This window comes from Nerophis ophidion, linkage group LG08, assembly GCF_033978795.1.
Source record: "Nerophis ophidion isolate RoL-2023_Sa linkage group LG08, RoL_Noph_v1.0, whole genome shotgun sequence".
Lineage (NCBI taxonomy): Eukaryota > Metazoa > Chordata > Actinopteri > Syngnathiformes > Syngnathidae > Nerophis > Nerophis ophidion.
The window spans coordinates 19,533,329-19,549,171 of record NC_084618.1 but is presented as its reverse complement, the minus strand read 5'-3'; the positions used below and the strand labels follow the sequence as shown (position 1 = coordinate 19,549,171).

At 31.2% G+C, this 15,843-nt stretch overlaps 1 protein-coding gene across 1 annotated transcript in view; it reads right to left on the bottom strand.

Annotated features, from left to right (window-relative positions):
• Window positions 1–15,843, bottom strand: part of rai14 (retinoic acid induced 14) — a 91,629-nt gene that overhangs the window by 13,170 nt on the left and 62,616 nt on the right. Inside the window, exons 4-12 of the mRNA XM_061907958.1 lie at window positions 14,170–14,258; window positions 12,513–12,577; window positions 12,368–12,425; window positions 10,113–10,183; window positions 8,288–8,394; window positions 8,046–8,227; window positions 5,272–5,297; window positions 2,013–2,099; window positions 1,849–1,911 (exon numbers count right to left, since the gene is read on the bottom strand). Coding sequence (XP_061763942.1) covers window positions 1,849–1,911; window positions 2,013–2,099; window positions 5,272–5,297; window positions 8,046–8,227; window positions 8,288–8,394; window positions 10,113–10,183; window positions 12,368–12,425; window positions 12,513–12,577; window positions 14,170–14,258 — 748 coding nt within the window. The remainder of the gene's footprint in view (window positions 1–1,848; window positions 1,912–2,012; window positions 2,100–5,271; window positions 5,298–8,045; window positions 8,228–8,287; window positions 8,395–10,112; window positions 10,184–12,367; window positions 12,426–12,512; window positions 12,578–14,169; window positions 14,259–15,843) is intronic.

Here is a 15,843-nt window from a genome sequence, read left to right as displayed (position 1 = left end):
AAATATATATTTTTTTCTAATCAGAAAGAAAAATATAGGAGTGGTCAAAAATTCAACCAGAAGCTTCTGGATGGCTACCAAAAGCGCCTTATTGCAGTGAAACTTGCCAAGGGACATGTAATCAAATATTAACATTGCTGTATGTATACTTTTGACCCAGCAGTAGACCCACAATAAATTCATAAAAGAACCAAACTTCCTGAATGTTTTTTTTGTGACCAGCAAGTATTTGCTCCAATCACTCTTATCACAAAAAAAAAATGTGTAGAAATTTTTGGAAACTCAAGACAGCCATGACATTATGTTCTTTAAGAGTGTATGTAAACTTTTGACCACGACTGTATATACAGTACATGCGTGTATATATGTGAAAATGTATATATGAATATATATATACCGTATTTCCTTGAATAGCCGCCGGGGATGTAATATGCGCCCGCCTTGAACTACTGCCGGGTCAAACTCGCTCCCCAAATTTATTAGCGCATGCTTACTTTAACCGCCGGGTCAAATTCGTGACTCACGAGTGACGCTTCCCTGGTCGTCACTTTCAAAATGGCGGAGGAGTTTTATTTTGCTTTTACTATGTGTAAACCAGGGGTCTTGTTCCACAGCCATACAGATCACACTGATGGTTGTGACATAAAACAACTTTAACACTCTTTCTAATATGCGCCACACTCTGTGAACCCACACCAAACAAGAATAACAAACACATTTCGGGAGAACATCGGCTCTGTAACACATTATAAACGCAACATAATAATTACCCAGAATGCCATGTATAGCTCGGTTGGTAGAGTGGCCGTGCCAGCAACCTGAGGGTTGCAGGTTCGATTCCCGCTTCCGCCATCCTAGTCACTGATGTTGTGTCCTTGGGCAAGACACTTTACCCCCCCTGCTCCCAGTGCCACCCACACTGTTTTAAATGTAACTTAGATATTGGGTGTCACTATGTAAAGTGCTTTGAGTCACTAGAGAAAAGCGCTATATAAATATAATTCACTCCACTTCACTTCACATCCATGACTCTTGGCTTTATTATACACCCCGCTAGCACCAAACCCCCCCTCCCCCTCTCCGTGCGTCGGTTGACGTGCGCGGGGTTGGGGGCGCGTGTATAATATAGCCAAGAATCATAGATGCATGGCATTCTGGGTAATTCTTATGTTGCGTTTATAAAGTGTTACAGAGTCGATGTTTTCCCGAAATGTGTTTGTTATTCTTGTTTGGTGTGGGTTCACAGAGTGTGGCGCATATTAGTAAGAGTGTTAAGTTGTTTATATCACAACTTTTAGTGTAAACGGTATGGCTGTTGACCAAGTATGCATTGCACTCTCGCATGAGAAGCAGCGAAATGCATGCATCACGCAGATAGCATGGTGTGAAGGTGGGCGCGATGACACGTTGTAAACCAGTGGTCCCCAACCACCGGGCCGCGGCCGCAGAATAATTTTTTATTTTTTTATTTTTTTTTTTATTACACTCAATTTTTTACTGCATGCCATTGGTAAGCGCAGGGGTGAGAAGAGGTTTTAAAACTATTAGCGCCTGCTTACTTTTACCGCATGCCTTGAATAAGCGCAGGAGTGAGAAGAGGTTTTAAATTAATTAGCGCCCCGGCGGCTATTCAAGGAAATAAGGTATACATTAAAAAACATATATATATATATATATATATGTGCTGTATATTTATGTCTATATGCAATATTCCAAAACAACACAATATGTCACAATGTACATCAAAATAAGGGCCTTACATACAAATACTGCACAATGAAATGTAATAGAACATGTGTAATAAGATATGATAAGATGAAGTGACGGTGCAGTGTGACCTTTGCTGACCTTACAGTTGGACCTCTTGTCGCTGTTGTTGGACGAGACGCAAGGAGAAGAAGGAGCAGACTTCTGCAGGACAAAATTGATATGATGATATGATAATATTTCAGCTGCTAAATACTAATAGGACAGAGGACATGACACACAAACATGACATGCACATACGCTACCTGCAGAGTACTCATGGGTGGTGCAGGTGCTTTGCGTTTTTTTGGAGTTGACGCCTGCTCATCACCTGGCAGAGCTACTGCGTCATGCTATGGGGGGGGGGGGGGGGGGGGGGTTAAGGAGCCAAGAGAGAAGCTGGTTGAGTGGCAGCTAGTTGAAGGACATTCAATCATTGAGAGGAAAATGCTGAAAACATGGAGTCATCGTCTCAGAAACGTTCCTTGCTCGCGAGCATACATGCTCCTCTGCTGACGTGTGCACAGCCCAACGTGGCATCTGTAAAGCTGCACTCACACAGGTGCAATAACAACTCACTGGTATTAATACTAGTCATGGATTTGATTTGTTCTGCACTCTATATTCAAACAACAAATGTCAAAGTGCCCTTATCTCTTCTCTTTTGTACCTCCGACTAATTCCACTTATACTAATAATAAATGCTAATATGAAATGTTAATACAAAATGCTGATGATAAATATTAACAAGAAATGCTAATATGAAATGCTAATAAGAAATGTTAATAATGAATGCTGATATTAAACGTTAATAAGAAATGCTAATAACAAATGCTAATAAATGTTAATAAGAAATGCTAATTATACATGCTAATAAGAAATACTAAGAAGAATTGTTCATTAGAAATGCTAATAAAAATTCTAAAAATAAATTATAATAATAAAGGCTAATAAGAATTGCTGATAACAAATGACGAAATTATTCTATTTGCCCTTTTGTACCCCCAACTAATTACACTCATGCTAATAGGAAATGCTAATAATAAATGCGAATAAGAAATTATAATATGAAATGCTAGTAAGAAATGTTAATAATAAATGCTAATGATAAATACAAATATGAAATACTAATAATAAATACTGATAACAAATGCTAATAATAAATAGTAATAAGAAATGGTATTTATAAATGCTAATAAGAATTATTCATTAGAAATGCTAATAACAAAGGCTAAGAAGTAATGGTAATAAGAAATGCTAAAAAATAAATTCTAATAATAAAAGGTAATAAGTAATGCTAATTAGAATTGTTAACAAGAAATGCTAAAAAAAAAAAAAGTTTTAATAAGAAATGCCGTTAAGAAATGCTAGTAAGAAATGCCCATGAAAAATGCTCATAAACATGTTAATAAGAAATGCTAGTAAGAAACGCTAAGAAGAACTGCTCAAGAAAATGTAATTAATTAATGCTAATAAGAAATGCTAATCAGATATAAGAAAATGGTAATTATAAATGCTAATAAAAAATGCGAAAAATAAATTCTAATAATAAAAGCTAATAACAAAATGCTAATAAAAACAGTTAATAAGAAATGCTAAAAAAAAAAAGTTTTAATAAAAAATGCTAATAAGAAATGCTAGTAAGAAATACTCATGAAAAATGCTCATAAAAAATGTTAATAAGAAATGCTAAAAAGAAATGTTATAAAAATGTTAGTAATTAATGCTAATAAGAAATACAAATAACAAATGCTAATAATAATGTTAATATTAACCGCTGCTGTTTCTTTCGCTGCATCGTTCTGCAACAGTCCAAAACAAGCTCGTAAAACCCTGGAGAGTCCAACTAATAATAAACTCTGACTTCTATACGAGGAAATATGCTGTTGAATATGCGTATGAATGATTAATTTTCACTACAACAAACATAATCATGATGAAATTGAATACATATTAATTATTAATGTTGACTACAACAAACATAAACATGGTGAAAATTAACATGTTTTAGTTTTTAATGTTGACTACAACAAAAATAAACATGATAAAAATATGTATATTAATTATTAATGTTGACTACAACAAACATAAACATGATGAAAATGAATATGTATCACGTATTAATGTTGACTACGACAAACATAAACATGAAGAAAATGAATATGTGTAAAAATGATTATTTTTGACTACAACAAACATAAAAATGATAAAAATGAATATGTATTAGTTATTAATGTTGACTACAACAAACGTAAACATGATGAACATGAATATGTATTAGTTATTAATGTTAACTACAACAAACATGATGAAAATGAATAGGTATATTAATTATTAATGTTGACTACAACAAACAAACATGATGAAAATGAATATGTATCATATATTAATGTTTACTACAACAAACATAAACATGATTAAAATTAATATGTTTTATGAATTAATGTTGACTACGACAAACAGAAACATGATGAAATTGAATATGTATTAATTGTTACTGTTGACTACAACAAACATAATCAGGATGAAATTGAACATGTATTCATTATTAATGTTGACTACAACAAACAAACATGAAGAAAATTAATATGTTTTAGTTTTTAATGTTGACTACAACAAAAATAAACATGATAAAGATGCATATGTATTAATTATTAATATTGACTTAGACAAACATAAACATGATGAAAATGAATACGTATTATTATTCATGTTGACTTAGACAAACATAAACATGATGAAAATGATTATGTATATTAATCATTAATGTTGACTACAACAAACATAAACATGATGAAAATGAATATGTGTATGAATAATATATGTTGGCTACAACAAACATGAACATGATGAAAACGAATGTGTATTAATTATTAATGTTGACTGAAACAAACATGATGAAAATTAATATGTGTATTAATGATCAATGTTGACTACAACAATAATAAACCTAATGAAATTGAATATGTGTATTAATTATTAATGTTGACGACAAAAAACAAACTTGATGAAATTAATACGTGTATTAATTATTAATGATGACTACAACAAACATAAACTTGATGAAAATGAATATGTGTATTAATTATTAATGGTGACTACAACAAACATGATGAAAAGGAGTATGTATTGGTTATTAATGTTGACTACAACAAACATAAACATGAGGAAAATGAACATGTATATGAATTATTAATAATGACTACAACAAAACAAACATGATGAAAATTAATATGTGTATTAATTATTAATGATGACTACAACAAACATAAACTTGATGAAAATGAATATGTGTATTAATTATTAATGGTGACTACAACAAACATGATGAAAAGGAGTATGTATTGGTTATTAATGTTGACTACAACAAACATAAACATGAGGAAAATGAACATGTATATGAATTATTAATAATGACTACAACAGAACAAACATGATGAAAATTAATATGTGTATTAATTATTAATAATGACTACGACAAACATAAACATGATGACATGCACGTCAATAAAGTCATGTTCTTACCGCAGCACCTCTGGCCGACGTGACATCTGCAAAGGATGTGACACAAGAAAATAATTACTAATATTGCCTATGAATATTGTCATTCATTAATAACAACATTAACTGTCAATTAACAATTACCAATATTGCCTATGAATATTGTCATTAATTATTAACATTACTAATTATCAAAGACTAATTACTAATTATGAATATTGTCATTCATTAATAACAAGAGTAATTATCAATGACTCAAGACTAATTATGTATATTGTCATCCAATAATAATACCAATGCTAATAATAATTGTTGGTATTTTAATAAACAACATAAATCATTAATAAGAAATATTTTGGAGTGGAATTACTGCCAAAGCACCACAAACACACAAACATGTTTTTGCTCACGGCCAACAAGTAAAACAGTTTTTCTGCAAATAAAAATAAAATATTTTGTTCAAATAAAAAAATAAAAAGAATAAAAAAATCAAGTCAGCAGCACCACCTGTCGTTGTAGAGTGTGAATTACAGGTGGCCAGAGCACAATATTACTGGCAAAAGTTTTAACTAGAAAATCGTTTATTTAAAAAAAAAAATGTTTTGGTATTTGCAAATCGTTTACTTAATCAAAAAATATTTTTTTTCTTGCAAATAATTGTTTTAATACTTGCCAATCATTTTCATAATTTAAGAAAAGGGTTTTAATACTTGAAAATTGTTTTTGTTTTTTATTTAAAAAACAAATGTTATGCTTGCAAAAAAATAGTTTATTTTACTTCCAAATGTTTTTTTTAATTAAGGAAAAAATAATTTCAAATCGCTGGTCGCTAGTGAAAACACTAGAGTGTGTTTGTGGAGCTTTCAATTCCCAAAATATAATAAGTCATACACCGATTGAGGCGTCCTAAGTAATGACAAAGTATGTCCAGCAGGGGTCAGCGTTGGCTGTAATCACTCAAAATGAGCTATTGCGCAACACTGGCATACAGCTCCATTATGATGATCATGATTATAGTGATTCTTTATTATGATGATTATGATTGTATTGATTCTTCATTATGATGATTATGATTGTGTTGATTCTTTATTATGATGATTATGATTGTATTGATTCTTCATTATGATGATTATGATTGTGTTGATTCTTTATTATAATGATTATGATTGTGTTGATTCTTCATTAAAATGATGATGAGTTTATTGATTCTTCATTATGTTTATGATAATATTGATTCTGTATTATGATTATGATTGCATTGATTATTCATTATGATGAATATTATTGTATTAATTCTTTATTATTATGATAATATTGATTATTTATTATGATGATTAGGATTGTATTTATTATTTATGATGATTATGATAATATTGATTCTTTATTATGATGATTATGATATTGCTTCTTAATTATGATGATCATGATTATAATGATTTTTTATTATGATTTGTATGATTGTATTGATTTTCCATTATGCTGATTAGGATTGTATTGATTCTTTATTATGACTATTATGATTGTATTGATTCTTCATTATGATGATTATGATGAGATTGATTATTTATTATGATTATATCGATTCTTTATTATGATTAAGATTGTATTGATTCTACATTATGATGATTGATTGTTTGTATTGATTCTTCATTATGATGATTCTGATTGTAATGATTCTTCATAGTGATGATTATGATTGTATGGATTATTCTTCATTATGATCAGTATGATTATATTGGTTCTTTATTATGACTATGATGATTTTATTGATTCTTTATTATGATGATCATGATTTTATTGATTCTTTATTATGATGATCATGATTATAGTGATTCTTTATTATGATTTGTATGATTGTATTGATTCTCCATTATGCTGATTAGGATTGTATTGATTCCCTATTATGACTATTATGATTGTATTGATTCTTCATTATGATGATTATAAGATTGATTCTTTATTATGATTATGATTATATTGATTCTTTATTATGATGATTATGATTGTATTGATTCTACATTATGATGATTGTTTGTATTGATTCTTCATTATGAGAATCATGATTGTAATGATTCTTCATAGTGATGATTATGACTGCATTGATTATTCTTCATTACAATGATTATGATTATATTGATTCTTTATAATGACTATAATGATTTTATTGATTCTTTGTTATGATGATTATGATTGTATCAATTATTCATTATGAAGATTATGATTATGATTGTATAAATGTTTAATTGTGATTATAATGACTGTATTGATTCTTTATTATGATGATTATGATTTTGTTGATTCATCATTATGAATATTATGATTCTATTGATTCTTTACTATGATGATTATTGTTGTATTGATTCTTCATTATGAATATTATGATTATGATTGTATTTATTCTTCATTAAGATGATTATGATTGTATTGATTCTTCATTAAGATGATTGTAGTTGTATTGATTATTCATTATGATGATTATGATTGCATTGATTCTTTATTATGATTATATTGATTCTTTATTATGATGATTATGTTTGATTAGATTCTTCATCATGATTACTGTGATTATGATTGATATTTATTCTAAATTATGATGATTAAGATTGTATCTATTCTTCATTCCGATTGTATTGTTCGTCATGATGTTGATTATGATTGTATTGACTCTTTATTATGATGATCATGATTATAGTTATTCTTTATTATGATTATATTGATTCTACATTATGATGATTATAATTGTATTAATTCTTCATTGTGATGATTATGACTGATATTGATTTTTGTGTTGGTCTCACCAGACAGTTGTTGCGTGCGAGCAGCGCTGAGTGCAGCTTTGACCTCACAGCTGGCGGACGCGTTCGCATAATGCACTACGTCGTGGCCTCGAGCGTCCACTGCGGAGAGGGTCGCCCCTCGCTGGACCAGAACCTGGCTGACGGACACAGCGTTGGCCTCTGCGGCGAGCATCATGGCGGTCCTGCAACATGTTGTTGTTGTTCACTCCGTGCTCCTCGTGGCGTCCATGTTGGCTGCCTACCTGCCGCTCTTGTCACAAGTGCCAACGTCGGCGCCACGGTCCAGCAGAACGCTGCACACCTCAGCATGGCCGTGTGCGGCTGCCAGGAGCAGAGGGGCGTAGCCGTCCTGTGGGAGAGACCAGTGGGAGGTTCAATTGCTGTGTGTTGAGAGAAATCACACACGCCCGTGAAGAAGCACCACAGTTAGGGTGGATTGGTGTCATGTATCGCCGCTGCAGGGATATTTCATGTTCAGCTAACCTCACACGGGCCCTTTAACCTCAAACAAAGGTCTTGACTGGGATAGGCTGAGAGGACTTGAAAAGTTTGAAACTGGATCAGGAACTTACTCTTCAAGTTCAAGTTAAACTCCATTGGAATATTTTCATAACAAATGACTTTGAAGTGATACACATATTAAAGCATTTAATATTGGCCGATACTGATAATGGTCCAATACGATATCAGCAGCAATCGTACATTCTTGTATTATTCAGTAGTGTGGAATGTTAGAAAATGTTTGATCAAATGAAATGGGACAAATAGACAACAATGGTAGTTATAAAAAACACTTACATAGTTATTATTAACCGTCTGGAATGGACTTATTCTGTCTTTAAGTTGAAGTGTGTCAAGACGGGGACTTTGGTGTGATTTGTTTTCCCATGGTGAAAAGCGACTGGATCGGACATGGCGTGAATCTAAAAACATGATTTTAATCTTAACTCGAAAAAAGGAACAAACGAAAGGCGCTCTCAGCAGAGGTTCAAAACTTGGCTGAGAAAACAAAACTACCACAAAGGCAAAACTATGGACATAAAACAAAACTTGCAAACTATGGCATGAATAAAGAAAACTTACTTTGAACGAAAAAAGAGCATGAAAAAGAGCAGCATGGATCATCAGCATGACTAACAAGGGTTTGTAGAGGGTGATGTCGCCAGGCTGACTGCCTGGCAACTACAGGCTTAAATAGAGGTGGCGTGATTAACAACAGGTGCACGAGTCCAAATGAATCAGGTGCGTGACATGAGGACAGGTGAAAACTAATGGGTTGTCATGGAAACAAAGGAGGGAGTGAAAAAACAGGAACAGACAGAGTGCGAAAACCAAACAGAACATAGCCAAACTAAACATGATCACCAGGACATGACAAAGTGGAGTGATAACTGTTGTTTTTTGTAACACCTTTGTGGTCAAAATAATTTATCACAATAGGATTACAACAGTAAATTAAATGATACGGACACGTTTGTTACTGGATACTTTCTAATATGTCTTGGAAACTTTGTATGTGTAAGTATTATGCAACTACAATCAATTATTACTTGTTTATATTGACCAATGTCACATGTTATTGTTCAATGATTATTACCTATGTCTAGCTTGTATGCTATTGTGTGCCTAACTGTTGTGCAGATGCCTACAGCCTAGCATGTATACCTTTGGTAAATTACTTTAGTAAAATAGAAGAAATTGCGTGTTTATTGGAGGACATTTAGATGTTGTATAGCACATTTAAATGGGGTACAACATCTAAATGTAGTAGACATTTGGTCGCCCCTATAAGGGAGACCACGTGTCTGCGGCTTGACAATGCAGTTCTCACAGTACACGTTGTCCTCCATAGTAGTAGTAGTAGTAGTAGTATGTATACTGTGTACATTGTGTACTTTATTCAGTAGTAATAGTACATATACTGTGTACACACTGTACTACATAGAGTAGTCGTAGGAGTACATATATGAACACAGTGTATACCAAAAAGTAGTAGTAGTAGTACACAAGTGCAGACATGTACTAATGTTACTCAGCAGAAAGAAAAGGAATAAATAAAGTACGTACGGAATCTTTAAGGTCGACGGGACTTTTCAGCTCACAAAGAAAATGGACAGTCTGGATCTTCCCACCAAGAGCTGGAATGAAAGAAGGTAGACAATAACTACATATACCGTATTTTTCGGAGTAGAAGTCGCTCCGGAGTATAAATCGCACCTGCCGAAAATGCATAATAAAGGAGGGGAAAAAAACATAAATAAGTCGCACTGGAGTATGAGTCGCATTTTTTGGGGAAATGTATTTGATAAAACCCAACACCAAGAATAGAAATTTTTAAGGCAATGTAAAATAAATCAAGAATAGTGAACAACAGGCTGAATAAGTGTACGTTATATGAGGCATAAATAACCAACTGAGAAGGTGCCTGGTATGTTAACGTAACATATTATGGTAAGAGTCATTCAAATAACTATAACATATAGAACTTACTATACGTTTACCAAACAAGCTGTCACTCCTAATTGCTAAATCCCATGAAATCTTATACGTCTAGTCTCTTACGTGAATGAGCTAAATAATATTATTTGATATTTTACGGTAATGTGTTGATAATTTCACACATAAGTCGCTCCTGAGGATACATCGCACCCCTGGCCTAACTATGAAAAAAAAACTGCGACTTATAGTCCGAAAAATACGGTAAATATTAATATAATACATATTTTATGCTCCTGTTAAGAGCTGGAATGAAAGAAAGTAGACAATAATTAAATATACAATAATAATAATAATAATAATAATAGTAATATTAATACATATGTTATGTTCCTGTTTAGAGCTGGAATAAAAAAAAGTAGACACAAATTACATATGAATAATAATAATACATATGTTATGTTATTTTCCTATTTAGAGCTGGAATGAAAGAAAGTAAACAATAATTAGATACAAATAATAATAATAATATTAATAATAATTATAATAATACATATGTTATGTTCCTGTTTAGCGCTGGAATAAAAGAAAGGAGACAAAAATTACATATAAATAATAATAACATATATGTTATGTTACTGTTAAGAGCTGGATTAAAATAAATTTGACAAAAATTACATGTATTATAATATAATAATAATAATAATAATAATAATAATAATAATAATAATAATAATAATGTGTATGTAATGTTCCTGTTCCGAGCTGGAATAAAAGAACATAGACAATAATTATATATAAATAATAATAATACATATGTTATGTTCCTATTTAGAATGAAATAAAGTAAACAATAATAATTATAATAAAAAATAAAAATAATAATTATAATGATAATAATAATAACAAATATTAATACATGTGTTATGTTCCCGTTTAGAGCTGGAATAAAAGAAAGTAGACAATAACTACATATATAATAATAATATTAACAATAATAATAATTATTACTATTATGTTAGGTTCCTGTTTAAAGCTGGAATAAAAGAAAGTAGACAAAATTGCATATATAATTATAATACTACATATGTTATGTTCCTGTTTAGAGCTGGAATGAAAGAAAGTAGACAATAATTACATATGTAATAATAATAATAATAATAATAATACATATTTTCCATTCCTGTTAAGAGCTGGAATAAAAGAAAGTATACAATAATTACATATATAATAACAATTATACATGTGTTATGTTCCTGTTAAGAGCTGGAATGAAAGAAAGGAGACAATAATTACATATAAATAATAATAAAACATATGTTATGTTTTTATTTAGAGCTGGAATAAAAGAAAGAAGACAACAATTACATATAAATAATAATAAATCATATGTTATGGTACTGTTAAGAGCTGGAATAAAATAAATTAGACAATAATTGCATGTATTATTATTATTATTATTATTATTATTATGTTATGTTCCTGTTTAGAGCTGGAATAAAGAAAGTAGGCAAAGTTGCATATATAATTATAATACTACAGATGCTATAATCCTGTTTAGAGCTGGAATGAAAGAAAGTAGACAATAATTACATACATATTTATAATAATAATACATATTTTATGTTCATGTTAAAAGCTGGAATAAAAGAAAGTAGACAATAATTACATATATAGTTATAATAATAATAATAATACATATGTTAAAAAGCAGGTGTCGATGTATTTTTTGCATGTTAATATCAACTTGTATTAAGGTATCGATTGTAATTGCTTACATTTAGAATTAATCTAAATGATGTTTTACAAGATTAAACACTAATTCTAAATGAAATAAATTAGACTGAAGTAAATAAACACCAAAAACAACAAATGATAAGACTTACCAGCGTGATGCAAAGCTGTCCTTCCTGAGCCGTCGAGTGCGTCCACGGGACATTTATTCTGCCGGAAGATGAGTCAAAGTGAAAGTAGAAGTGTTTGCAAACATTAAACTCTCACACTTAACAGCAGACTTGAAGGTGTCGTCACCTGAAGGAGCTTCCTGCAGCACTCCACGTGATTGTTCCTGGCTGCCAGGTGTAAGGGACTCACACCTGAGGAGAGAGACTTGTTACTTTTGAAGGAGCCAACGGAGATGCAAATGGACGAGATTTACTCTGGTCTGAGCTACAAAACCCAAAACCAGTGAAGTTGGCACATTGTGTAATTCGTAAATAAAAACAGAATGCAATGATTTGCAAATCTTTTTCAACAAATTATAAATTGAATAGGCTGCAAAGACAAGATATTTAAAGTTTGAGCTGAGAAACTTAATTTTATTTTGCAAATAATGATTAACTTGGAATTTAATGGCAGCATCACATTGCAAAAAAGTTGGCACAGGGGCATTTTTACCACTGTGTTACATGGCCTTTCCTTTTAACAACACTCAGTAAACGTTTAGGAAACTAAGGAGACCAATTTTTGAACTTTTCCGCTGGAATTCTTTCCCATTCTTGCCTAATGTACACCTTAAGTTGTTCAACAATCCGGGGTCTTCATTGTCGTATTTTAGGCTTCACATTTTCAATGAGAGACAGGTCTGGACTACAGGCAGCCCAGTCTCGTACCCGCACTCTTTTACTACAAATATCGCCGCTGTATTGGCATTGTCTTGCTGAAATAAGCAGGGGCGTCCATGATAACCTTGCTTGGATGGCAACAAATGTTGCTCCAAAACCTGCATGTACCTTTCAGCATTAATGGTGCCTTCACAGATGTGTAAGTTACCCATGCCTTGGGCACTAATACACCCCTATACCATCATAGATACTGGCTTTTGAACTTTGCACCTATAACAGTCAGGACGGTTCTTTTCCTCTTTGCGTCCACAGTTTCCACAAACAATTTGAAATGTGGACTCATCAGACCACAGAACACTTTTCCAGTTTGCATCAGTCCATCTTAAATGAGCTCGGACTCTGCGAAGCCGGCAACATTTCTGGGTGTTGTTGATAAATGGCTTCCGCTTTATATAGTAGAGTTTTAACTTGCACTTACAGATGTAGCGACAAACTGTAGTTACGGACAGTGGTTTTCTGAAGTGTTCCTGAGCATATGTGGTGATATCCTTTACACACCGATGATCGACAATTTTCTCCTGCATTTGTTCACAAAGCGGTGACCCTCGCACCATCCTTGTTAGTGCTTTTATAGGCAATCATGGCACCCACCTATTCCCAATGAGCCTGTTCACCTTTGGGATGTTCCAAATAAGTGTTTGATGAGCATTCCTCAACTTCCCTTTCATTTACGTTATATCGCTAAAATTCATCCTATCTTGACAAAGACTGGATGAGTGAAAAGAGGGCTCGCTGTGCTCAGTTAATTCTACTGAGAGGGAGGTGCTGAGGTGCTGCAAGCGACGCGCAGAGTGAGACTTCTTTCTTCCTGTTTGAAGCGAGGCTCAACAACTCTGATTGGCCAACCTGTCTGTCACTCAAATGCCGGTGATGGATGAGAAAAAAAACTCCAACTGCTGCAGTTGTTTATCGCACTAATTAAAACCTCAATGTGGAATAATCATGCAAGCCCTACTGCAAACTTTTGGTAGATCAGGCCCAGATTGTAGTGCTATTAAATCAGGCCCAGAATGTAGTACTAATTACATCAGGCCCAGAAAGTAGTACTATACTAGAAAGAGTACCTGAAGCATCATTGAGTGTTGGGTCGGCGCCATGTGCCAGCAGGACAGACAAACAGTCAGTGTGACCACGAGAAGCTGCAACATGGACACTGGAAGACACAACAACACAACTGAGGGTTTAATAATTCCGTGACAAGCTGCCAAGAGCAATGATTGAGTGTTGATGATGTCGCTCGAGACTACGTTCCGCTTCATGGAGCATGACGGTATAAAAGCAGGGCCAGATCGATAAACCCTGGCACGAAAGATGGAAAGAAAACATCAATATTTGTGATTATTTCATGTTGGACAGCGTGTTTGATGTCATGTTTGTTTGTCTGTGTGCTTCTGGCTAAGAGGTCGAAATACATTGATAATAAATAAATAAATCTCAAATGACATTTATAATAAATATCAACTGATATGTATAATAAATGTCAAATTACATTTATAATTAATATCAAATGATATTTATAATAACTGTCATATTTATAGTAGATAAATACGTGTCAAACGATATTTATAATAAATATATAAAGGCCAAATGAAATTTATGATGACAAAATACATGTCAATTTATATTTACAATACATAAATAAATGTCAAATGACATTTATAATGAATAAATGAACGTCAAAGTACATTTATATTAATTATATTCATGCCAAATGACATTTATGATACCTAAATAAATGTCAAATTACATTTATAACAAATATCAAATTATATTTATAAAAAATGTCAAATTACATTTATAATAAATATCAAAATTGATTTATAATAAATATCAAATGATATTTATAATAAATATCAAATGATATTTATAATAAATATCAAATGATATTTATAATAAATGTCAACTGATATTTATAATAGATGAATACATGTCAAACGATATTTATAATAAATATATAAATGCCAAATGAAATTTAAAATGACAAAATACATGTCGAATTATATTTACAATACATAAATAAATGTTAAATGACATTTATAATGAATAAATGAACCTCAAAGTACATTTATATTAATTATATTCATGCCAAATGACATTTATGATACCTAAATAAATGTCAAATTACATTTATAACAAATATCAAATGATATTTATAATAAATGTCAAATTACATTTATAATAAATATCAAAATTGATTTATAATAAATATGAAATGACATTTATAATAAATATCAACTGATATTTATAATAAATGTCAACTGATATTTATAATAGATGAATACATGTCAAACGATATTTATAATAAATATATAAATGCCAAATGAAATTTAAAATGACAAAATACATGTCGAATTATATTTACAATACATAAATAAATGTCAAATGACGTTTATAATGAATAAATAAACGTCAAAGTACATTTATATTAAATATATTCATGCCAAATGACATTTATGATACCTAAATAAGTGTCAAATTACGTTTATAATAAATATCAACTGATATTTATAATAAATATCAAATGATATTTATAATAACTGTCAACTGATATTTATAATAAATATATAAATGCCAAATGAAATTTAAAATGACAAAATACATGTCGAATTATATTTACAATACATAAATAAATGTCAAATGACATTTATAATCAATAAATAAACGTCAAAGTACATTTATATTAATTATATTCATGACAAATGACATTTGATACCTAAATAAATGTCAAATTACATTTA